This window comes from Motacilla alba, chromosome 3, assembly GCF_015832195.1.
Source record: "Motacilla alba alba isolate MOTALB_02 chromosome 3, Motacilla_alba_V1.0_pri, whole genome shotgun sequence".
NCBI lineage: Eukaryota > Metazoa > Chordata > Aves > Passeriformes > Motacillidae > Motacilla > Motacilla alba.
The window spans coordinates 71,184,271-71,210,298 of NC_052018.1; the positions used below are offsets into that span (position 1 = coordinate 71,184,271).

Below are 26,028 nucleotides of genomic sequence, written 5' to 3' on the forward strand. Positions count from 1 at the left end.
ACTTGATACACAGTCACTACCATTACAGAATTATAAGACCAAAAGATGTATACGTGCACAGTTTAATTGTAAGATCCCAGTGCTTTAAAATGAGCCAAGGAAATGAGACCAATGCTCACAATCAGTGAAGCACAAATAGGCACAGAGTAAGCATAAGAGTGCAAGTCCATGCAAATGCAGGAACACCAATTTTTTAAATGAAACAGCAGAGAGAATACTAATGAGCAGAGAGGGTAACTACTCATGCTACATTTGCTCAAGACAACACAAAAGGAGCTCTGCAATACTGAGCTTCTTGGGGGTTTTGTCGTTGCTGGTTTTTTATCCTTTCAGTTTTCTATGTGGACATGACTTTTCCATGCTGCCCAACAGAAGGCTGCCAAGTGCTACTCTGGAGCATCAAGTGAACATCCGCACAGAGTAAAGGATGCTACCAGCTGCACTGTCAGTCCATCCCTGCATCACCATCAAGGTTTTACACCTTCTGTGAAAGCTAAACAGAGGCACCACTGGCTAAATCCTGCAGGATCACTGTCTGAGTAGAGATGGTCACAGACATAAGCAATAAGCCATTCAATTGCACCACTCACTTTAATGACAAGAAGCATTTCATAAAGGTGTGACAAGCAGAACGTAATGACCTTGCCCAGATTAGAAGTAGAGATACAGCGAGACTCAGAGCAGCTTCTTCTTCCTCATGGAAGCCCATCTATGTCGGCTTCTCCTTCAATGACTTATTTAAACAGAAACAATCAAAAGGTTCAGCTCTTCAGTTTAGAATCAGATAATCGCTCAGACAGAGGATGAACTATAGAAACAATATGGAAAGCCTATTTGGTGAAGAAAAACTAACACTGAGGAAGAACATTAAAACTACCACCTGAAAAATCAGTAAACAAAACATGGAATCATTCTGGTTATGTCATAGGCACATGGGTTTATGTCATACTTAGTTGATATTTTTTGCAACAATTAAAAATGGTGTAAAATTGTTAATAATCTTTAGACATCTTCAAATAGTATTCCAAAGACCAGTTACAAAGAAAAATAGAGAAGCTTTTGCACTACAGCTATCATTAAAAACAAATATTTAAACAAATAAAAAAGGTAAGTTTCCCAGTGCAAAGTACACTGCATGTGTTTCTATTGTAAGACTTTCTGTGTTGCATCTATCAGAATAAAAATGTCTTTGAAATAGAATAAAACTGCTTTGTAGCAAATGGCCATTAACACTTTGATAAATCACATCCTATACAATTGTAAATGAAGCACCGAACCTTCTTTTCATAAATATTTCAGTATACAATAGTGAGTATTACATTAAGCAGCACCACTAGTGGTTTCTGCTGTCCAATATTAAGTTTTAGACTAATTAATTGCATCCTTCACAACAGTCAAATTTTCAGCTTTTGGAACAATGACTACAAAAATAGAATTTTTGCTGTTCTTTGAAGTACATTCTGAACATACTTATTCATAATTAGAATTCTAAAGCCAAAACATTGGGGTTTATTTTATTTTTTAAAAACAGATTAAAGAAAATGAACTCTGATAGGTTTTTCTTCTGTTAAAAGGACAAAACACTGTGAGATATTCTGTGCAAGCATGCAGAGTGTATCGAAAAAAAGAAAGTAAAACTGAGTGTGATAGAAATTTTCAGCTTCCCAAGAAACCCCTCTGCTACATCTCCTTTGTTGTTTAATAAATGTATCTGTTCAATTCCAGAAAGTTCTACTGTACAAGCAGACTAGTAAGAGCTTTAGGACTTACACTAGCAATTTCTAAGACAATAAAAGTCAAGGATGGAAACAAGAGTTGAGCAGAGAGACTGAAATATCAGCCTTCAAAAGTAGTTTGCGTTTTGGTGTTTTTTAAAAGGGTTAAAAAGCTATTTTCATGTGCATGACATCCTTTATTCTATATTTCCTCTAGAAATTAATGCAGTATAGAAATTCTACTTAACATGATTTGGCAAGCACAACCTAGCAATTAGATCAGGGAAGCACAGTGTCCCCTAGCTGTGTGTGTACTCACATTACTTACAAGAGGTGCTTTCCCAAAAGTGTAATAGGGGCAGAAAAAGGCTGAGAGCAGCCAGGAAAATAACTCAGCAGACGAGACAGGAAAACTTGCCCACTAGTACTGGTGACAAGAGGGTAGGTTTCACTTCCAGCCCTGGGTCACAAATGCCCATCAACCCAAGCCAGGATTTACAAGCACAATCCAACAGTTTGGCAGACAGGCAAGTAATTAAGCTTCACTTGTCTGGAACACAAGTTTGGTTGTTTTGGGCTGTAAAGTTCTCTTCTTTGCCATAACAGAACCTTCTGACTTTATAAGACAGGTCTGCTCAGTGATCAAGCACAAGACCTTCAGCGATTTCCCCAGAACCGTCACATCTTCAGCTGCGGTCCAGAAGAATATAAAGCTCAGACAGAATCAACAGCACCACTTGGTTTCACATGTTTATTGCACGAGATTGCTTCAATCAGGACTGATTCTAGACCATCAGCTGGGAAACTGTTTCACCACCATTTCAGGTAAAATTACAAGACCTCTAAGTCTCTGGATTTCCTATCTGTAAAATGGCAATAAAAGTTGATCACTTTTATAGCAGCGTTTTGACGGCCTCAGAAGAAAGTCAATGTCTAAAGGGCAAGTCAGTACTATTCCTCCTAAAATGCTAATATGTAGTGTTGCTTGTCAATGCTTCTATTATCCAACATGAAAAGCATATTTTTTAGCATCTCTAAAAATACGAAAGGATTTTTTGTCAAATTTCCTTCATAGAGAGCACTGACAGCTCTCAGTGCAGTAAGCCAAGCCTGATTTTTGCACTACATCTGCAATATCTTTTATACTTGGGCAGCTGGCACAGAGTGAGAAAATTCATTAACATGCTAATGATGTGTCCTATTTAAAATTCCAGCTCTGATTATTGTGTGATTAAGTCTCTTCCCTTGACGTCTGCTTCCCTATATCTGCATTACTGTGAGAAATCAACAATTATTAATGAAATAAAAAAATAGGTGACCAATTATACACAAGATAAAGACAAACATACACACATATTTTAGCATTTAAATTTTTTTGTTTAATATTTTCTGTATAAAAGAGTATTATGTTCAGTTAAAAAAAAAAATCAAAGTTTTCAAGGAGCTCACAGGCACAAAACAACAATTCAAGTGCCAGATAACACAGAAATAGACATGTATAGGACCTAACCCTAACCTAGTGCACGGGTTGGGCAGGAACACAGCAAAAAAGGCAGAACTGCCTTTCTTTCTCTGCAGCAACACAGATTTTATTGGCATAAATGAAACACCAGGCCTAAGGCTGTGATGTAAGTCAGGTCAGCTACCCCAACTCAAATCACACCTTTCACAGTGCAGACAAAGCCAACACAATTACCTCCAGTTCTTTCAAACAACAGCAAAAACAAATGGCAACAAAATTGTATTCCAATTCTTTGTGCTTTATTCTCTAAGCATGTAAGTACTGTGCAAAATAACACTGTTCCATAAAGGTGGCCTCTTTTCCTCAAGACACCATCTGCATACTGTTTTCCAGAGAGTATCTGAAAGCTTACATTCAGTTAAATATGTTGGTATCAAATCCATGCCAGCGTTCTCAAATATTTTCATTTTTTAAAAGAGAAAATAGGGTTGATCACATGTAAAGGAGGCAGGGAAGACAAAAAGGGAAGATGTCAGGTTTCAATTTATGTATCCCTGACTAGCATCTGCTTGACAGTATTTTAACACAAGGATAAATTTTTCCTTATGCCTACAGAATCACAGTAAATTAAAGGAAAAACTACAGAGTAAACACCCAGTATTGAAATGTATTGTCACAAATTGTGGGACACTAGAGGTCAGGTAAAGAAGGTATCTCCTTTCAGCTGTATAAATGCAAAAGGGAAAAAAAGAGTCTATGAACTTACACCATTTCTGTTGCTTCAGCAAGCAACTTGCACAGGCTTGATTTAAAACACTGCTAAATTAAAACACAAATGAGAATGTACACGTATATAATAGGAAGTTTAATTGTCCTAAAATAAAAGAGAAACAAATTGGGCTGATTAGAAGGTCAAAATCCTTTTCAACTCTCTTGAAAATCCAAGGAAAGAAACATTGCTTGATGTGGATTTCTGGGTTTGTATGACAATGCACTAAATTTGAGGAATCATTTTTTATAATTTTATCTAGATTCTAAAAAAGCAACCCCTTACCTAGAAGTGTGCGTGTATATACATTATTCTCTTTACTTTTAAAATGTCTTAGATGTATCCAGCTGCCTACAAATATTTTTGTTTCTAAGATAGCTGTGCTTATCCACTTGCCTATGAAGAAATTTCATATGATTCTAAAACAGAGGCACGTTCCTGTCTTCACCCAACCTACTGCTCATAAGATCCTGAAAAAGGAAAGACATTCCAAAAGTCTAAAGCTTACAAGTAGCTCTCAGGATTGTATTTAGTTTACAGATAATTACAGTAACTGTACATTTGTAGTCAAATATTACTGAGCCTTTTCATTCAAGCAAGCAGCAAGGCCATTTTATCTGCTTCAACTTCAGGAGTGAGTACAACAGGCAAGAGAGTAAGTCAAGTCCAGGAATGACTTTGCTGTTTGATAATTTGCCAGTAGCTTTCCCAGTAATCGCAGACAACCTCCCCAGTTCCACCATGACACTACAACCCAAGCACACTGCTCATAGTTGTGTGAGAGCAGCGCTTGGCAAGTTGTTTAAACTCCCCCTTAAACACAAGTTTACTATGAGAACTCTTGCTTTCAGAATCAGGAATCTCTTGCACCTCATAAGTTCAGACCCACCACCAAATGTGTTATATATGTATGCACTAAATCTTGGTTTTATATACTAAACATGTTTCTATTGTAACAAGCAGACACATCTGCTGATTCTGCATAAAGACTTTGTGTTCCTCTGTATGGGAACACAAGCACAATGCCATCATCACTGTGATAAAAATGGGCTTAGAAAAGAAACATTTTGAGAACTAGGCTAAGACAGATTTCAAAAAGTGGTATACTGCTGGGGTATCCCTTGTTCCTCATGCCTCCCCCAGTTCCAGGGGAAGAATGGGAGGATACTGAACACACTGCTTTTCTCTAGGTCATCGCCAGACTTTCCTCAGGACAATCAGTACATTTTGTGAAATGCAGAATGATTCATCAAACCCAGCAAATCTCCAGGAGTTCAGGTCTGAGTAAAAAGCTGTAACAATCTGTAAACTACTCACCAAAGGCAGTCTCTCCTTGTTCAAGTTCTTGTTTCAGTCTGGTGTAATCATCTTTAATTCTCTCTAATTTTCGCATATTTCTGGCACTCAGAGCTAACAGTTCATTTAGAAGTCCTTCCAATCCCTCTTTCTCAGATGTCAATGATCTTATTTCTTCTGCAAGGTCCTTTGCAGTGCCAAAATTACTTCCTGCATGTTTCATGGGTGCAGGGGAAGAAAGAAGAAAAAGACAATGAGGTAGACACTTGCAACATCAGTAGCTTACACAGCAATCCTGGGAAATTAGGCAATTATACTTCCCAACAGCAAGTGAAAGGGGGAAAAAAAAGAAAAACTGCTTTGCAAGCATCCATATCATTAATATTACAAGAATAATAATTGTAGCTCATTTGATTTAACCTTACACGCACAAAAATTGTGTTTTCTTTAATTATTGATACTATTTACAGTTTTTCAGGAAACCTGTTCCTAAGGGTTTGCACTTCAAATAATGTCACACTGTAATTCAGTGATTGTTGCAGTGTGATCTATCAGAGCATTTTCTTCTTTTGGAGGACCCCTCAATGCACAGCACATCTGAAATAGAGGCTGTCAACCTGCTGGACCCTGAAGTATTTATTTCCTCCCTGAACAAAGCAGCCCCATGCTGGTTTTTGTAGCAAGCACCAGAAGGTTGTTTATGAATGACACATTGCATTTCTTAAATGGACTGCACCTCAAGCAAAGACATGGGGAGATGTTCTTCTCAGAGAACACATTCAGAAGTCACAACACTCCACTTCTGGCTCATGAAACATCACAGACAGGCAGAACACCTTGGCAGCACCAGCTCATACTGTTCTGGAGTTTTTAAAAATGTCTGCTTCCTTTGGACAGGGATACAGAGTAAAAGGTTCAACTCCCAAGTGGTTTAGAGTGTAGCCTAGTAACATTTATCCACTTAACTGTTCTGAAAACCATTTTTATAAGCAGCTGGAGAGGAATGTTTCCTTACTTTGCAAAGAAATCTTTTATTATAAAATAGAAAAGGACAGTGAGATACTCAGCCATTAAATTACTTTAAATAGCAGTAGAGTAACAATGCTACATTTACATAACTGTACCAGAATCATTTTAATGATTGAGATACTTGGCTGGGAGGAAAAAATATAAACCAAAATATACACACAAAAAAAAACTAAACCCCACCACCACACTTCAATCTAAAGAATTCTTGATAAAAACAATTTCCATATAGAATTGCCTGATTAAGGAAAGAAGATCTTTAGCATAAGGCTTAAGCTGTGATATCATCCTAAATTAGCAAAAATTTGGTGATATGATCTAATAAGGAAAGGTAGAAGATTTAGCCTCAAAGCAAACATTAACATAAAACAAATCCAGGCACACAAATGTCTCATCAGCCTCTGATGTATGTGTGACGACTTTAGACTCCTGAAATCACTTTATAATATCACCAGCATTACTCAGATGGAATGGCTTCTTTTTGGTTTTGTTTACACAATATGATACACTGTTGCTTAGGCACAACAGATCAAGTGAAAAGTTTATTTTCAAATATTAACATACAATCCGAAAAATCAAATCCACATCAGAATATCCAGAATTATGGCATTACATCTTTTTGACCTGGAGTCAAAATGTTGGTCACAAAGCCTTAAAAGGGAACTGTTTGGCTGCCGTTCAGTTTCTTCAAGACAAGGAAGCAAGAACAGGATGCAAGTGTTTACACTGGTCAGAAGATGGCAAACCACCACCAGCAGCTGCCAGGAGAGGTTCCATTCCTCCAGAATGCAAAAGCGAACAGGAGCGCTTCCACCAAACACCTACAGTCATTCTCCTGGACCAAAGGCACTGTTGCAAACTCAAGTGGCTGTATGAGGGCAGGTGTGCCAAAGGGAGGCTTGCACTTACCAAGATTTTGGAAAATACTTTATCAAATAAGTCAGGTTCGAAGACTGAACATTGCCAAGCATGGTAGTCCTGCTTTGCATTTGGTTTTTTGGTGGTTTCTTTAGTCCCAAGGCCATGATAGTTTCATTCAAACTCTTCCCCATTTAAAGGTGACATTTTCTTGTTTCTTTTTAACAGACCAGAAGTCCTGCCTTTCAAGTTCCCAGTTAAACCCTATTTGCCACTTTTGTCTCACAATTACAATTAAATAACTATAAACATGCTTTAGAAATTGTAGGATCATATGGCTTACCAGAGTTTTACTGGGAAACAACAGCACAAATTTTATTACCCTAATTTGTCATGTTTCCAAATGGGCAAAACAAAGCAGCAAAATAAGCAAGACAAAATCACTGGAAAAATGGCAAACATTCGGATGCTTCTAAGGCAACAAGACTTGAGTCCACCTTTATTCACCTGAACTCATGCCAAACATCAAAGCACAAGAGCCTTAATAAAACATGAAGGTGAGAAAATCTTCATTAGAATCTGGAGCCTGCTGTTACATTTCAGAGGGCAGCAAGGAAAAAGGTATGATATTGCATATGAAAGTTTTATATATACTGAATGGATCTGAATTCCCAGAGGAGAAGTTTATATCAAAACTGAGGCTATAAGCAAATGGCACCAGATACAAACCCAAAAGGAAAAGACACCCCACCGGCTGCAGCTTCCCATGACAGCAAAAATGTCTGTAAGTCTGCAGTGAAAATTCAGAAGAGCATATAAAAACTCAGGCATTACAAGTACCATTATCAGTGAGCTCTGACCTCAGTCCCAGTAACAAAAGTAACTGCTTTCTACATGCCATAAGAAGGTTGATTAAAAAATTAATATATAATCCACAGCTGCCAGCATTGAAAAACATAAACATGCCCTCCTGGGCTGATTTTTTGTTGTTGTTTTGTTGTGGTTTGTTTTCTTTTGTTGTTGAGAAGTCACATTGTATGCCGTACAAACATTCTGAAGACATATGTCAAGATATTTTATTCTGCTAATGCACTCAAAATTTTAAAATTCCTCTTTTTGATAATTTAATAATTAGCTTGCCTAAGTGAACACAGTAACTGTTACTTTGCCAACCACTGGGAACTAAGTTTTACACAGCCATACCAGTGAGAGAGTTCTGGTTGGCTGGTATTAGTTAAGTCAGTGTAACCCTTCCCAGGAAATTCAAAAATCACACAGCCAATGGGACTGCTTGCTCAGAAAATAGAGAGAAAACAAAGCTAAGAAATTAATAGTCTAAGACCAAAGCTGAGATTCTGATCTAAACTAGGACATGGGAACGAGATACTGTGAAGGTGACTGAAGAGCAAGATGCTACTTTTCCTATCTTTCCTTCTGTCTCACAGTGATGCTTGCTACAGATGTGCAATTTTAGCCACTGCATCCACATCCATATAAACACACTGGGTGAAAACTGGGACAGGAAACTTGCAGTAGCCAGTGCTCTGAACAGGTAATGTGCTTGCAGTGCATTATCATGAGGAACTGAGTATGTACACTTCACTTTGAGGGACTGAACATTACCATTATCTCAAAAGACAGCAACAAAAAAAGTTAAATCTTCCTTAATCTTGCCCTCTGGGGCTTTCTTCTCCCATGCATCCTTCATCCTCTACAGAAAGTCACATCAGGTAAGCTCCAGCAGCTTGATGTGAATGCCAAAAATACCAGCCAAATCAAGCACAACAACCCACACAGGAAAAATAGTAAAAATTTTTTTAACATCTCCCAGCAGAAAGCAGCTATAGAATTGCTATTACTTAGTGCAAACACTAGTATATTTCCCTTATTTCCTCTATTCCTAAAATTTTACTTATATGGTTACAGCTAAATAGTACTCTGCACATCAAATATATTTTCTATAGATTTAGCCACAAACTCATGTCCATTATAACACCTCATTGCCAGATTTTACTGTATTGGGCACATTGTTGCCCATTTAGTAGTCTTGAAGTAAAATATCATCATTTTGATACCATTTGCCAGCAATAAATTGATTAAGAATACGGCTTGAAATCTGTGCGATTTTACCAAAAAACAAGAAATATGTTACTAATTAAACTTTATTATCTATTTCCCTCTTCAAAATATAAGAAAAAGTTAAGGGTCCACAAATTTTTCACTCACGGTTTTTCTCAAATTTATGGAAGAAGTTATATACATTCATAGTTACCATTATTCATACTTGAAGCAGAGAGAGAAGTCTAAGTCCCACTGAAAATATATTCATTTCATTGTAGTACAAACAAAGGAGTAATTTTTTTCATTAATAATAAAGCATATCTCTTTGACACTAGCCTAAATGTAACAAGGAATAGACTGGTCATTATTTATTATTATCTATAAATTAATTCTTCATATACTTACAGCACTACCTTTAATAATTCATAAGTGAAAATTTGCATTTTAGCTTAAGGCATTTGCCACCATGGTATTTATCAATGGTACTGGAATTCAAGGCTGAAAATCTTCCACCCTGTGATTAATGAGGATACAGAGTGATTTCAACACCACAAAAGAAATGGAAGAAAATAAGTATCATTCACCTACACACAAAGGAAAGGGAAAAAGCTAAAGAAATGACAGAAATGTAAGATTCTGGAAGGACTGCCAGTGTGTTTGCACCTCTGAAAAAATAAACTGCAAATGAGGGACAGTCTACCATCTCCTCAAACATTTTACAGAAATCCAGCACATTTGAATTGCAATTATTGTTTTTAAGCAATAACACATGTCAATGCTTTTATGAAGCATAACACAACTACATGATTGATATGATTCTGAAAGGTAAATGTCAGCTAGAAGAAGGTGAGAGACCCCACAGACATACATTTGGAGGAGCAATTCTCAGTCACAGAGTGCCTCTTGTACCTTGACTGAATCAGTAACCATGGAAGAACTCAGAAATATTTTTTTAAAAAAGGGGGTGATGGGGAGCCCAAATAAACAAATTCCAAAGTAATAACATTTCAAATCAGTAGTAACAATGGAGAGAGAGACATCACTGTCCCCTTCCACAAGTGTTTTCTCTCATGCACTCCAGAACAGAGCACAACTTTTTTAGAGGGTGATATAGCACCTTCTCTTCACAGCTGTCCCATCCAACATGTCTCCTTTGAGCACAAAACCACAGAAAAGAAGCTGCCAAAGAGATAACTTGACCTTCTCTCCTGCTCCAGGGATAGCTGCTTAGGTAAGAGGAGTGAAAGAGAGTAAGTTGTTTCATGACTGACTTCTCCAACAGAAGAAAAGATTTTCTGCTGTCTGGTCACATATCATGCTGGAACTTCAGCTACAATGAATTACCCTTGAAGTTCACTGAAAGCCAGTAACATCCAGTAGTCTGACTTGAAAATGAGATTAAAAAGACAAAAGCATAATGTCCTGGTTTCAGCTGGGATAGAGTTAATTTTCTTCTCAGTGGCTGGTACAGTGCTATGTTTTGGATTTAGGCAGAGAAGAATGTTGATAACACATTCATGTTTTTAGTTGTTGCTGAGTGGCTCTTAGCCTAAAATCAAGGACATCTCAGTTTCCCATGCTCCACAAGCAAGTACACCAGAAACTGGGAGGAAGCACAGCCAGGACAGCTGATCCAAACTAGACAAAGGGATATTCCATACCACAGAACATCATACTCAGCAAATAAGCTGGGGGGAGTTGGCTGGAAGGGACCAATAGCTGCCTGGAAATGGGCTGGGTGCTGGTCTAAGAGTGGTAAGCATCACTTTATAGGTATTGTGCACCACTTGCCTGTCTTGGGCTTTATGCCTCTCTCACTGTCCTTTTCATTGCCATTATTATTGCTGTTATTTTAATCATTAATATTATTATATTTTATTTTGCTTCAGTTAGTAAACTGTTCTTATCTCAACCCACAAGTTTTACTTTTTTTTTTCCTATTCTCCTCCCCCACTGTGAGCAGAGAGAATGTCCACATAGTGCTTTACTTCTGGCTGGGGACAAACCACAACACAGAGCTGTCCGAAGTCTGAGGGACCATTTGGGAATTGGTTTGGGGGGACTGACTAGTATTATTTTCAAATGAGTTAACAGGCATGCCAAAAAGTACACTGCTGGCACCAACACATGGTGGCAAATTTTATTTCATGGAGTATAAAGTGAGTGTTGTAGGAAGACATGCTCATATACAGCACTGAATGCTGGAACCAGACACTGCAGTCATGAAGTAGAATTAATCTCAATATGCCTCAGCTCCATCAACCCAGGCTGCTGCTGAAATCAGAAATAGGAAAGTGTGGAACCAGCTGTATCATCTGACAAGATGCAGCCTTCTATGGGACTCCATCAAAAAACTAAGCCTTCATAAGAAGGCACAAAGGAGCATTGCTATTTTTGCCTCTAAAGCTAGGTGAGTTCTGCAACCATTACCTCAACCATTACCTCAATTCTCAGAAACAGAAAAGCTGAAGAAACCAGGAACACCACTACCTTCCAGAGAAATACAAATTAAGAGCCACATGCAGCACATCTGGGGAAGAACTTGACATCATACCAAGAACTATGTGTCCATTCATATTTCCAAATGAAGTCACAGACTACAGCAGGAGCATGAAAACGAGGCATCCACATTAACATAAACTACAGATGGATGGCTGAAAATGTCCTTCTGCCTGCACTGGCATCTTCCAGCCTGATGGCTCTGTCCCCTCTCTAACACACTCATTCCCAAGAGGAATATTTAGCACCAAATCTGGAAAGCTGGGGGCTTTTTTTGTTACAGTTGGATCCATGCAGAATTTGCCCTAAATGAGCATCAAACAGCAGCTAAAGAGGCAACAGCCCTAACATTAAGCTTTGTGAAATATGCTATCTAGTATTTATGTCATGTTATTTATAAAAACATGCTTATACATAGACATAAGGAAAAAAACTTATTGTACTGCTGGAAATCATCCCACAACATCATTTCCAAGCACCTCCCACTTGCCAGCACTTAATGAAATAGAGGTAATTATATTTATAGGACCATGACACATGGTCTCTTACTGGTATAGATAATTAAAGACTTTCAAACTTCAAGTCACCTCACTCCAACTTCTGTGTTTGGATCTAATCTGTGTTTTCAAAAACAGAAAGTTAATGACATGCATCTCATGGATAACTACATAATAAACACAGTATTTCATTCATGCCTCCTTAGCTTCCCATTAATTCACTTTCTGGCTATCTAGTCCCATGCTAATATGCATTCTCAAGAGGAAAAAAAAGTTCTCAAAGAGTCTATGAAAACATTGTAAAATGTACCTAAAAACATTGTAAAATGTACCTAAAAACCTCTTTTTATTCAAATATAGGAAAGAGATTAAACTGGACTAAAAATTCATTTTAGTTTGCATCTTCCCTCCTATTCCCAAATTATTTTCTCACTAAGGAAACAACAGAAACACACCATTTCTTATTATTTCCTCTTGTAAAAAACAGCTCAACATATGAAAGTAAGTTTCAACAGCATTTCTACAGTTCTGTTCACACTTGCTTAAATATCATCCTATTTGAATTTTCTTACCAGCTTCAAATTATTTAATCTGAAATTTATTCCTTAGAAAAGTTTCATGCTAAATAGCAACACAATACTGAAAGAAAGAACAGAGTATCAGGTACTGTCACGTTCTTCCTATAACTGACTGCAAAATTTTATGAGCATGTTAAGAGCCACTGTAAGAAGCAGCTGTTGGAAAAATCACATGCAGGTTTCTAAGCACTGACATTAAAGTGGCTTTTTAATAATTAAAGACCTACTAGATGCTAAATTATAATAGTTCATCGATGAGAATTTACAAATGTGCGTATCAACAGTAACATTTCATGACATCAGGAGTACTTGTTACCTATAATTACCTGAAGCTACTGACTTAATAACTGGAACAATATAGGATCCTTCTAATTATCTCTGGAGGAAAATTCTGGACTAGCATCTCCAGAGCATTAACCATTAGTTATTTGTCCCAGCAGGCCAATCAGATGTAAGTGAGCTGTTGATATAAAGGTTCTGAACTGTAACTGTTGATAGAAATACCTCTTGAACATGTAAGTATGTGCTTCCTTTCTTTTTCCCATAAGAAAGCTCACTGGAATTTAATTTAATTTATTTTATGCCTTCAATAATCCAAACTTTCTTTTTTCTCTTACAAATTTAATTTTATTCTTCTTACCAGGATGAAATAATAGGAGGGAGAGGCATTTATATGGTATTGTCTGTTATGTCTTTACAGTTTCATTTATCATATAGCCTTAAATTCCATGGTGTTGCATTGATAAGACTAATAGAACTTATGCTTGCATTGCATTTATCATGGTATTTTCCTCCAAAAATAATATCAACTACATTCTTACATTTTTGGTGCAAATACATCAATATTTTAAATCCATGTATTTGTATTAACAAGTACAGTCCATGTAGCAAATGAATGTTGTCTGAAGCTGTCAAGATAGCCATTAAAGGCTGAGGTATATATCATGCTTTCCAAGTCATCACATCATTAAGCCACCACGTATAAACTCTGAAAGCTGATTTTCACTTAATAACTCTATTCTTTAGCTCATCTAGTCAAACTTTTGGGATAAAGTCACCTTTTTGCTTTGACACTGTCCCAAAGTCACTTAACTCTTACTGCTTCCTCAAGAAAAATGCTACTTTAATCAAAAATGATGTGACATCTGTATAGAGAAAAACAGTTGTTCTCAGTACCCATTAGAATTCAATTGAAGAAACTGTCTGAATGAATTATCTAACTGCTACATAAGAAGTAGAAGTAACAGACATTTAACCCTGCCTGATGTTCCCAGACTAAATGAAAACACGTAAATATGACCACTAAACTATATCATTACTGCATATTTACATATGCACACTATAATTCTTTCTGAACTTCATACTGTTCCAAGACTGTCCTTAAATAACTGCATATTATCCAACTCAACATTCTTGTAACTCCTAACAATTGAGTATACCCAGGCTGTTCATTAACATTGTTGGCCGAGAGACCAGGGAACATGCACATAAAGTACCTTGCTTAAATCTTAGCCAGTATTTAGCCCTGCTTCTTACCTATGCCTTCCTTAAGAGGTGTCATTCACTTACCCCTAACACAGGAATACACAGAAACTAAAGCAATTTAGCCTTCTCCATTATCCACTATTCACTGGTTTTGCCTTATAAAGTTAAAAAAACCCAAAAGACAACAACATAACTCCCACTATTTTTATCTCTTTCTTCCTCTTTCTTCTTCTGCATTTATCAAATCTTTTCTTCCTGATTTGCTTCTCTGCTAGCTTGCTGCAGCTCATTCTGTACCTTGGCTTTTCTGATTTTATTCACCTCATGCTCCAAGACTATTTCTGGTGTTTTCAGATTTTTTTTTCTTTTTTACTTTCAGATCTTCAGAGAAATAATTTTCTTTTTATTCTTGTATCTCCCCTGTGTCCTCTGTATACAAGTCCACATTTTACATAAACAAGCATCACCACACTGACTAAATGTATCTGTATCTTAAAATGAGCTAAAGAAATTACAGTATCCACTGTCACCAAATTACCCTTCATCCTTGATTTTTAACCATGCCATGCAGAATTTTGCCTTAGTAACCAATTAGGATTGTACCATTCATAGTCATTAAAAAACCCTGAAGCAAGAGTAAAAAAGAAACAGTGCTTTTATCAGTACAAAGAAATTGCACTGATACTTCTTAAAAAGCATAGAAAGGCAGTCAAACAATTGTAAAAAACAGTTTCTAGAAAAAGCAGCATTAAATTGACTTTGGAATTCGTTCCTGAAACAACCAACCTCTTTTAAGAGCTAACAAGTATAAAATGCTGTTATGAATGTTTTGGAAATGATCCTCAAGCTGTCATTCACTCTCTCCAAGTGTCAGACTGAGATACAGCTTTTCTGGCCAACTGCTTCCTACATGTAGTCTGTAGTTCCTACTGCATGTCCAGTTTATGGGCTGTTTTGTTCCCAAGCCATAAAACCCCTTTTCTGAAAGTGAGAAAGTCACCTACATTTAAACAGTCTAAGGGTAGAGAAGGACAATTGCCTGGTTTACCTCTTACATGCTGAGAGAAACATAAAGAGGATTTCCATTTTTAAAAGGTATTATGAGAAGAAAGAAAATTGAGCATGCTCAGCACCAATACAGGATTTGGGCTTTAATTTCCTTTAAGACTTTGCTCAAGCCTGACACTATCCACTTCTGGCAAACAAAACATGTGATACTGCCCAAGCTTTCATTTTAAAATCATTTGTGTGCGCAATATAAATTCTTGTATATAATTGAAAAGATAAATCACATATGGAGAGCTACGCCTCATCTTGGCATGTATCAAAAACCCTTTAGCCTTTCTTTACATGTGTAACAATGGAAAACTCCCTGCACTCAAGACCACATTCCCTTCTACTCAGCTTCCTCTCTGAGGCAGGTGTTTAGCAGAGAGACACCTACTGAAACATTTGCTGAATTAGAAAACCCACCTCTTCCAACTTAAAAGAAAGGACTGGGATTTGCCTTTTTTCCTTGGTGAACAGCACAGTCATCCCAAGCAAGTGGCACATAAGGCTGTTATGTATCACGCTCTGTAATCACATTTCAGTGGTTTACTGGTTGTAAATAATATGCATGAGTGCTCCAAGGATGAAAATGCTCTTTTGCTGCCAACATTAGTTGTTTAATGAGCTGAACAGCAGAAGCTGCCAATTATTGTATTCCATTTTAAAGTTCATTTAAAGCCAGACTTGTAATTATGATACCTTAGGTATACATTTACAATTTAGCTAGAGAGCTCCAAAAACATAACTTGAGGAGTCCTGGAACAGCTACTGATGATTATATTAATTTCACCTATGGAAAAATACCATGAGTTTTGCTTGCTAATGGTCTACCTCACAGCATCAGCTTTGCCAGTAGTTCCAAACTGTGGAGAGGGACCTGAAGTACCTCACACAAGGCATGGCATAGCCCTGTTCTGCCAGGCTGGTCACAACTTCAAGGGATCTACTCAAGCACATGAACAACCTTCCCCAACAAGTCTGTTATGAAGAGGTCAATAACTGCTCTAATACACTCCTTAAAACTGTTAATCCTTCTTATCACTTAAAACTTACCTGAAACAGCCAGCATTTTGGCTTCAAGTAGAGCTGGTAGTTGAGTCTCAATATCACTCACTTTCCTCCTCAAAGTAGTGCAGAGTTTCTGACTCGTGCAAACCTAAATTGAGGCAGACAGCCATGATATAGAATTCATTCACGTAAAAGTATAAGGCAGTTGAAATGGGGCTTCAAATGTTCTTGGTTAACAGACATGACACAACATCCTGCAGCAAGGTAAAAAAGCTTAATAAAAAGTGATGTTTTTACAGAAACACCCAACATTGAATCAAAATGTCCAGGCTGCGCTGCGCATTCAATTATTAAAACAGGAAATGGTATTAGCATTAGCTACCTGCATGAGAGAGGACGTGTTTCACTACTACATACTAAGGCTGCCCTCAGAAGAATGGCCATCTTACAAATTCTGCACAATTTCAGTATTAATAATCATGCTTGAAGTGGAGCACAAGTAAACCAGTATTTGGAGATTAAAATTCCATCACATACAATGTGCACAGATTTTTATACAAAATATACCATGCTCTGCATTTTAACTGGAAAAAGGCAAAGCAGCCTTATTTTTCACAGAGGCAAAAACAAGGCCATATCAGCTTGATACTGTACTTTGTTTAGCATCAGGACACACACATTACCAGGGTTCAGGTTTCTGACTTTCCCTTGCTCTCCTTTATTTTAACTAGAGGTCCTTCAGCAGTCAACATGGTTTGGTATTGAAAACATGGAGATACGAAAAATAGAGAAAAAATACAAAGAAAATTCAGCAAATTCAGCTGTTTCTGTACTTTACATTGCAGTGTACATTGCCACCTCAGAAGGAGCTTATGAAGCATGCAAAAATTATACAAGTCTCACATATTCAAAAATGTTGGGGTTTACTCCATATTGCATCATTTTGGAAGTAAAGCAAAATGAACAAAAACCCTTCACTGAACTAAGGCAAATCCCTTGTTCTGGAGGCAGATGCCAAACACTTTTTTAAAATAGTAGCTGACACTTAAGAAAACATTGCATTCATTGGAACCGAAACTAAAGCAATACTCAAGACAGGCACAGGCCAGTTCTAAAATGATATCATTTGAAAGGAAATCTCCAGAAAGAAGATTCCTTGCCTTCCTTCACTTTTATTTTTCCTTCCTCAAAAACAAGTGCCACGCTTATTAACAGAGGCATGATTATCGCTTCACTTTTTAAAGAGCAAAACTTTATGGTTCTAATGTTTTATCTGTTTGTACAATTAAATTATAATAATTCATACAGAACACTAGCTTTAAATCCTTTTAAATTAATAACACCCTCTTCCTTTACTGAGATTATCTGTTAACTATAAATGGGTCATCTTTTTTGAGTCAACAGAACTATCCTCCAAGCAGTAACTGTTACTTGTAAAGACTTCAGAGTCATCCTCTTAATTGAAAAGCACGTATGGCTTTTGCATCTACTATAATTTTTTAATTCCCAGATATTTCAATTTGTTTCAGCACCCTCTTCTAAGTGACTCATCAGCTAATTCAGTTTAAATGTTTTTAAAACCCCAAACCTGTCAGAGGTGAATAAACGCGCCTAAAAAACCCAAAGGCCATTTCTGTCTCCCATCTCCAAAATAAATCTGAAAGTTTTTAATGACTCCTTTCCAAGCAGTACTCTCTCTTTAGGGCTATTGAATGGCTCAGTGAATTGCAATTAGATGGGGAATTTTTCAGCTCCAGGAAAACTGCATGAATATATCCCATGCTGGTAATAAGTTAAAGTCATTATCACTAGACAGCTGTTTGGCAATTATGCAAAATAAGGTGGGATATTTAATCAGTTTCTAGTGAGCACTGTCCACTTTGTAAGCCCCACTGTCAGAACAAAGCTTGCTGGCACTCTTTATTAATGGACCAAAATGCAGGGACCAGAGGCAGAAAGGCAGCCCCTCCAACTCGGAGATGCTTCTTCTGGAACATGAGATAAGTAGGTTGCTGGGCCCCTGCTTGTATCTATGTCAAATGCATTCTGTATATAAATGAACAACATTAATCTTCAGACCTATCATATGGCATAGTTCAACAAAACTAAATGAGCAAGTGGGAAAGACAAAGTAATATCCCCTAAACTAATGGCACTGCTTCTGAGTTACATCAGGTCTACTCTACAAGCTCCAATTCTTTTCATTTTTTATAATTATTGTATCTCCATAACAGATCCCATTATTCATTACAGTAGCTTATTCAGCCACTAAGGAAAGGTTATTTCTTAGCTAACAAAGATGGTGAACATTCACAGAGCCAGTGTCCTGGGCTTCCAGTGAACACCATCCTTCTCTAACCAGCCTGACTGCAGGGGCCTGTGGCCCCAGCAATGCCCTTTCCCTGCTCTCAGTGACCAGCTCTGCTGTGACCCACAGACAAACAAGCTCAAAGGCTAAAAAAAATCTCTTTCAGCTTCAGCAAAGTGTTCTTGCAGACAAGTATTACTGTATTTATTTTAAAATCCTCTTCAGTGGTTTCTGAGGATTTTTAAAGCAGATTTTTTTAAAAGGGCTCTTACAAATCTGCATTCAGACTGAAATCTTACTCAAAAAAGTAGTCTATCTGAAATCAGTAGGAAGCTGGTTAGCAAAGATATGCAGAATCAAGATGAAAAACAGCAGAATATCAAAGGCAAGTATGCCCATTCTCATCCTCTTCCATCTTTTCAGCTTATGATGTTAATCTAAAGCAGCAAAAACAGGGACAAGGACAGCAAGTAAAGCACTGGAACCGACTCTCCAATCATCTCAAGAGAAAAGAAGTTTTGAGTAACCTTCACATTTCTTTAAAACAGCACCTTGGAAAAGATAAACAAATTCTGCTAACACTGCCTAAAGGAAGGAACAGTCTACCTGGTCTCCCACACAGCACAATCTTGCCATTAGTGAAAGCAGATATTAATTTCTGAAGGAAGGTGGTGAATAAGGGGCAGCACTCCCTTCATTAGCAGGCAGAAGTTAGCTTTTGCAGCCACAGCTGAAAACAAAAGAGATGAGGCAGAAAAGGCCATAGAAATGCCAGTGGCACAGGGGAAAAGGATAGACCTTTGACAAAGGAATGTTTTCCCCATACAATAAAAAGGTTTAAAAGACCAGCTCTATTTATTTTGAGATGAAAATAATAGGATGAGATTATATGAATAAACTAAATAGGAAATTATTTGAAGAAGTCTCACTACATGCTTCCTATTTATCTTCTATAACAAATAAGTCATCACATAGGAATGGAATAAAATTAAAATAGTATTTTATCTATTGAAAATTTAAAGAGAAAAAACCAAGCTGAGAAATTCTACCTCACAGACTTCTCTACTGTTACCCGATGGCTTCAGTTGTTATTGAAAAAGTCTCTAGATACTCTGGTGATAAAATAAAACCTCATGAGACATTTTCTGGGGAAAAGACAAATTCCATACCTTATGTTTTAGCTTGCAAATGGCTTGAAACAACACTTGAAACATCACTTTGAGCTACTTAATGTCTCATTCATTTTAGTAGATGAGCTGTAGGTCAGCTACAATAATTTCTTTGACAATTTATGAATAATCATTTAAAAATACAGGGGGAATCATTGTTATAGTCTATATTAATTTTCCCAAGATATGGGTATAAGCAAGGAATCGAAAATATGAGCTCAAAATAAAGTGGAAGAGAAGGAAGGAGTGGTTATGAGACGCAGTCTTCAAATTATCTTTTTAACAGTGCACAGTCAAAGTGTTGGTCAAGACAATTAGGAAGAACAGATGATGAAGGATAAAATTTTTACTGATTTAGGTAACTGCTATTAGAGAAAACATGAAAAATAAGTGCATTTCAGAGTATAAATTAATTATTAATCAAAACCCAGGAATATTTTTCACTTACTGTTCCATACAGATCTATGTGAATTTGCTAGAGTAAATGGATCTTTTTTTTTTTTTTTTAGAGCATTCATGGAGCAACTGGACCATTCTGAAATAAAACTTTAGTGTTCTACTTCTTGAAAGGAGCGCATGAAATAAGAAAGATAAAGGAAAAGAATTAACATTTCTAATTAGAAACAAAAATTATGCTAAATATGCTATATCACTTTTCTTTGTATTTTTAAAGGGTATGAAAATGAGAATGCTAGCTAGATTATTAGTGAAATGGCGGGGAAAAGAGGTACTTCATTTGTCCTCTTCCCTTCACACCAACAAAACCAGTTAGAGAAGAAAGTGAGAGATTCTGTATTAAGAGCCAAAACATTCAGCTTTGACCATGATTTCACGAAGCTGAGGAGTGCATTCTTGAATAGAGACCTGAGCAAGAGCATGGATCACTAGTAAAAAAGCTGAGAAAGAAGAGATTACTCTAATCTGCTTCCTGAAGTATTACAATCCTTGTGGCCTGTTCAAACAAAACGTTGGGGAGGGCTTTTCAATGTATGTTTAAAAATATTTATGTGTAAAATCTTCTTAGAAGGAGCACCACAAAACAAACTTCCTGAAACAAAGACAATATGATTGCTATGATCTGATTCTGTAAATATTCTGAAGAACTGAAAAGGTGTACTTACTTTGGCAGTAGTTTCTTTAATGGACATGCTGAACAATTGTTCTTTCTCCTGAAGGCTAGAAGGAATTAAAATAAAATAAATTAAATTAAATAAATAAAATAAAATAAAAAGTTAACCTCTCCTCAACATGGCCTGCTACACAAGACACATTTTCATGTGGAAATTAAGTATTAAGCTGACTCATACAAACACAACAGAATCAATAGACAAAAACTATGCTTAGTTTCAGAGTTGCTAATGACTAACCAACATTACCTTTACAGTTCTTTATTAACAGGTATACAGATTTTACTTACCCTTTGAAACACAATTATGATTATTTGTGTAATCATAATACCGAAAGCAAACTTAGTCTAGCAAAACACCAGCTATCATCCAAAAACCTAAGACAAAGGCATTTCTGACACAAAGAACTGGCAGTTTACAATGCAGTTTTCAACTCCACCAGAAAAAGTTCAACCACAGTCACGTGTTCTCAGAGTAATTTTATGTGAATACCAGTACTCAGTTTCTTTAGATCAATAAAAACCTACCAGATATTTGTACCAAACTGATGCAACAGTGGGCTGAAACTGAGGGATCACCCATGCTTATATGAACAAAATGAAAGGCTTTCTTCCATATAATATAAGCATGTAGGACTCCTACTTTTATATTACCAAATCTAAAGTAAACCTGTTCTTTTGGCTCTTGTAAATAAATTCACCATTTACATTTTTAACATGAACTTCAAAAATCCAAGTCAAATCAAACATCACGAGTTAGGAGAGAGGCTATTTTTGCAATTTTTGCTTTAATATTCCCCTCTCTCTGACTTAGGAGGTGTACCTTTTTTCTACAGTGTTCAATTACTTTATCACAAGCTATTTTCTTTTCTGTCAAACACCTCAGTTCTGTGTATGTGACAGTCAGCACTCCCCATTACCAGCATCTCAATCTTTCCTCATGCCTGTGTTATAAAAACTCTATTTCTTTCATGACCTACCGTTACTATTTTTCCCAAACAAGAACTAATGATATATTTCTGAGCTTTTCTCTAGTGTTAGGTATTGAAATATCCAAACATATCAGAGACATCACTGGATTTATTTCAGTGATACCCCTGCATGACAAGGCAATGTTGTATTAGTTTTACAGGTGGAAGAAACAAAAGTCACAGTTATTCAGAAAGCACACTATGACTGAGCACCTGTTTTGACATGCACGCGGCTCCTGCTGCCTATGCATTCCTCTTCTGTATGCAATTCAGTTTTCTTTTGAGAACCTGCCTTGATTTTCCAAGCACAGCACTTACTGAGCCCTAGTTCAAGAGTCAGCATTTTCACGAGCATGAATCCCAAAGCACGTGAAGTTGGAGTTGCAAACAGCTATTGATCACCTACAGAAAGGCTGCTTGGACAATCCTGGCCAACTGCACACAGGAGTGAAATAGCCTCAGAGGCAGGATTCACAGTATCATTTAATCACATTAATGAGGCACCTATTTGCATTGCTGTCCCTAATACCCTGCTTCAAAGAGCACACATCTTTCCTATCTACAGCCCAGCCAAGCCTGTCACCTCATTACCACCCCAGCACCTGTGCAATGAAACAAACAGAAATGCAGCTGCCTACCTATGTAAAAGTGTTTAATGACATTTCTCACAGTCTCATATGTCTGCCTTTTCTACAGCAATATATGTGCAAAACACAAAGTATTGCTGGTGTAATGATGCCATTATCAGCTCCCTGCTTGCCTCTGGGCATGGCAGACAGAATGAACTATGAAGCCACTTCTTTTCTTATGCTTTGGAGCTCCCAGTGACTTTCAGCATCTCTCACAATTGGCATCTAAGCTGGTCAGGTTATGTAAAAAAAAGATGGGCTTTGTGTACAGATGTCAAGGGGCAGCGGCAAGGCTGCAGTGTGTAATTGAATGAATACTGGGTGACTGACCCAATTGTACTGAAAATGCCTCATAAAATTCAACTCTAAAGACCCAGGCCATAACAAAATGTAAAGTGCAGTTTTAGCCAGAAGAACAACAGTATATAGATGGCATCTCTAACAAATATCTTCCGTGTGCTCTTCCTCTCATCTGTTTCCTTTCCTCACAGAAAGCTCCCCCCAGGTTCATACATTTCACTGCTCGGCATAATTCACACAGCTAACAGGAAGAGAGATCATTTCTTAACCTCTTTTGAAGCAATGCATCCAAAACAGCATGGCAAACTAGGATCGAGTTGTCAAATCTGCATTGCTAACAAGGATGCACAAACTCATGCAGACTTTCAGGACCAGGTGCTGAGTGGGAAAAAAACATTCTCTCTATATCCAGATTTCTTTTTCATGAGTCTCTAACAAGTCACTGAAAAATAAATAAGGAATCAAATGCTGCCACTTCAATGACAGCAAAACTACAGTTTTAAGATAGTTTTGTGGAACTATAGTTTTAATGGAATTTTATATTAATCCGACCTATATCAATAAAGGATATCATTAGTAAGCAATTAATATGACCCAACATAGTGATAGCTGGATTAACCAGAGACTCAAATCTAAAGATCTTTCTGTTACAGATACAGCATTCACACAGACTCTTACAAGTGTATTTGTTTTATTTATGGCACAAATTTCACAGTAATATTCTGTTTCAAAACCTTGTTAGCCTTCAGAGTGATACCAGAGGAATCCCTTACCCCTTGCAAAGATTAGCCCATCACACATTGCACACACAGCAATCAAAATCAGGTACAAACCAGCCATCGTTACCAACTACAAACTGGTTTTAACTACATTTATTCCCAGGTTGTTTTCCTCTACCACAAAACACTGTCACAGAAAAGCTCCTCACAATTTTCCAATTAACTGACAAGATAATGAGCCACAAGAGTAACCAGGCAGTCAGTACTGATTCATTCTACCAACAAAGAGCTTTAACCACCGTGATCTATTACATGTTACTTGAACCAGAAAGAGCATTTTCTTTTACAACCACCCTGGAGCATCATATTTCATTTTAAGAGGGGTATTCTGTCTGCTTAAAAGCTGCTTTAGGTATTACTACAAGGGTAAATGGCTTTAGAAAGGGTTCTTTAGAATAACACAAAATTCTTGCCTGGGAAGGTGTCCATAGTTTTGACTCATTGCTATTCTTCTCTGACATAACAGCTCATCAAGAGTTTGACAGCTTCTCCTTACAGTCTTAGCAATCCATTATGAGAACCATCTAGAACTCACTTCTCAAATTGATTTTAAGCTAACTCTATCACAGAGAAAGCAAAATCTTTGACCCAGCTGATGAAAGGACTAGAGCAAGACAGTAATTCAACTAACACAAATTTAACTGACTAAATATGAAGGAAAAGAAAGGTTTTTAACACTTGCAGAATCCACAGCAAGTTATACATCATGTGCAGTATATCTTCATTCATGTAGATGGCCACACAAGCCTTTCATTTAAATGACATGCCATGGACTTACAGACATTGGGATCCATTAGGAGGAAAGAACAGGAATGTACACGTGCTATGTCCCAGAGTATCACTGCATACAGGTTAGACTAGAAGAGGAAAGGAGTAGCTGAGGAATTATGTAATTTCTGGATGACACATGAAGCAATGCTTTGGCAAAACACAGACTTTGGCTGGAGAGGTGCAGGAGGGAGTGGGAATGCTCCATGTACAGGAACTCAAGTTGATCTGGCATGTAACAACAGACTGTGGGAAAAATTTTAAGATCCAAACACTTCAGGCAGTACCCTTCAAGTACCTCATTTTACTGATATCCAAGAGTAGCTACTAAGTATGTTTAATTGTAATAACACAGTGGGAACCTGCTGAGATGATGATGTTCATAATTGAGAATGGTGTGCGGACAAAATAAAGGAAGACATTTCAATGCAATAGGGGACAGAGGGAAGAATAAGAATCGAGTGGTCTGGTTCCCACATCCCTCACTCTGCTCACATTACCACAGAGGACATTAAGTGCCACGATATAACAGATAATGTTTAAAATGACTTTTAAAGAATCTTCTGATAAGTTTAAATTTGCATGCAGGAATTACAGATACTGTGGAAGTGGCTTTGTCCAAAGGAAGGCTAACTAGCACAATACTGGGAAGAATGGCTTTCTCCAAAAGGAAGGCATGTTTCTGAATGGCTTTCCTTCCACTATGCTAGTATACTTCCCTTTGCATACCAAGCTATTATGTATTTATGTTTTGCTTCCTAAGAAAAAATTCAAAGAATGCAAATGGGCAAAAGGCAATTCATGCTGTTCTCCATATTCAACATATATAAATATACACACTGCTTAAACAGAAACAGTTCCTGTATTAATAATGAAATTTTTATACAGCAACAAAAAGTGCAGTCAGAATTTAGTTTTATATCCACACAACAGAACCTACCACACACAGGGTACCAATAAAAACCAAATAAATCCTGTACTAAAAATTCTTATTTTTCATAGAGAAACTAAGCTGCCATCTCTGATCCCTGCCTGAAGACCCTGAAAGACAAGTAAAAACAGCAAGTCGTCTCCTTTACATTGCTGTCACCTAAAAAATTGTAACAGATCTTGTCATTACACTCCCAGTCTCCACACCCCAATACAGTGCCTAAGCAAAAAGCACTTTAATTTCTTTAAAACTAAGCACAAGTCAGAACAATTTAAACTTACCCATATTTGAATTTCTAATTCAAGAACAACAGCCTAGAAGCCCACGCTCAGATTGTATGCAGAAAGGATGATGGGCTGAAGCCCCAATTCATATGAATATGTATTTCCTCCAAGATAAAAATCAGCAAATTTAAACAGTTTACCGTTTGAATTTGGCTCAGAGTCATGAGACTGCCTGCAAACAATAAGGTTATTGTGATCATTCTCATGATCACAACCTGCAGAGACCACGGCTTTTACAGCTTTTTGTCTTCTAACATGATTCTTCCTCCAGTTCTGAAGTCACAAGAAGCTATACTCTCTTAGAAGATAAAAATATATAAACCAAGCCCTACACTTGTAATCTTGCTTTTAACAACAAACAGAAGCTGACCTTCAAAAAAAGCTTTTGTCCAGTCTCTTGCAAAAAACACAATCACAAGTTACTTGGGGGACCTTTGGTGTAAATGTCTACATCAAGGC

The 26,028-nt window shown here is 37.1% G+C and overlaps 1 protein-coding gene across 6 annotated transcripts in view; it reads right to left on the minus strand.

The window, feature by feature from the left end:
- The window catches only part of DISC1 (DISC1 scaffold protein), a 188,418-nt gene that overhangs the window by 89,841 nt on the left and 72,549 nt on the right, over nucleotides 1-26,028 (minus strand). For all 6 annotated transcript variants that reach the window (XR_005256514.1, XR_005256513.1, XM_038133649.1 and 3 more), the window contains 3 exons: nucleotides 20,903-20,957; nucleotides 16,350-16,452; nucleotides 5,264-5,452 (listed from right to left, as the gene is read on the minus strand). Coding sequence is in view for 4 of the 6 variants with exons in the window: in XM_038133649.1 (XP_037989577.1) it covers nucleotides 5,264-5,452; nucleotides 16,350-16,452; nucleotides 20,903-20,957 (347 nt within the window). In the remaining 2 variants the exon portion in view is untranslated. The remainder of the gene's footprint in view (nucleotides 1-5,263; nucleotides 5,453-16,349; nucleotides 16,453-20,902; nucleotides 20,958-26,028) is intronic.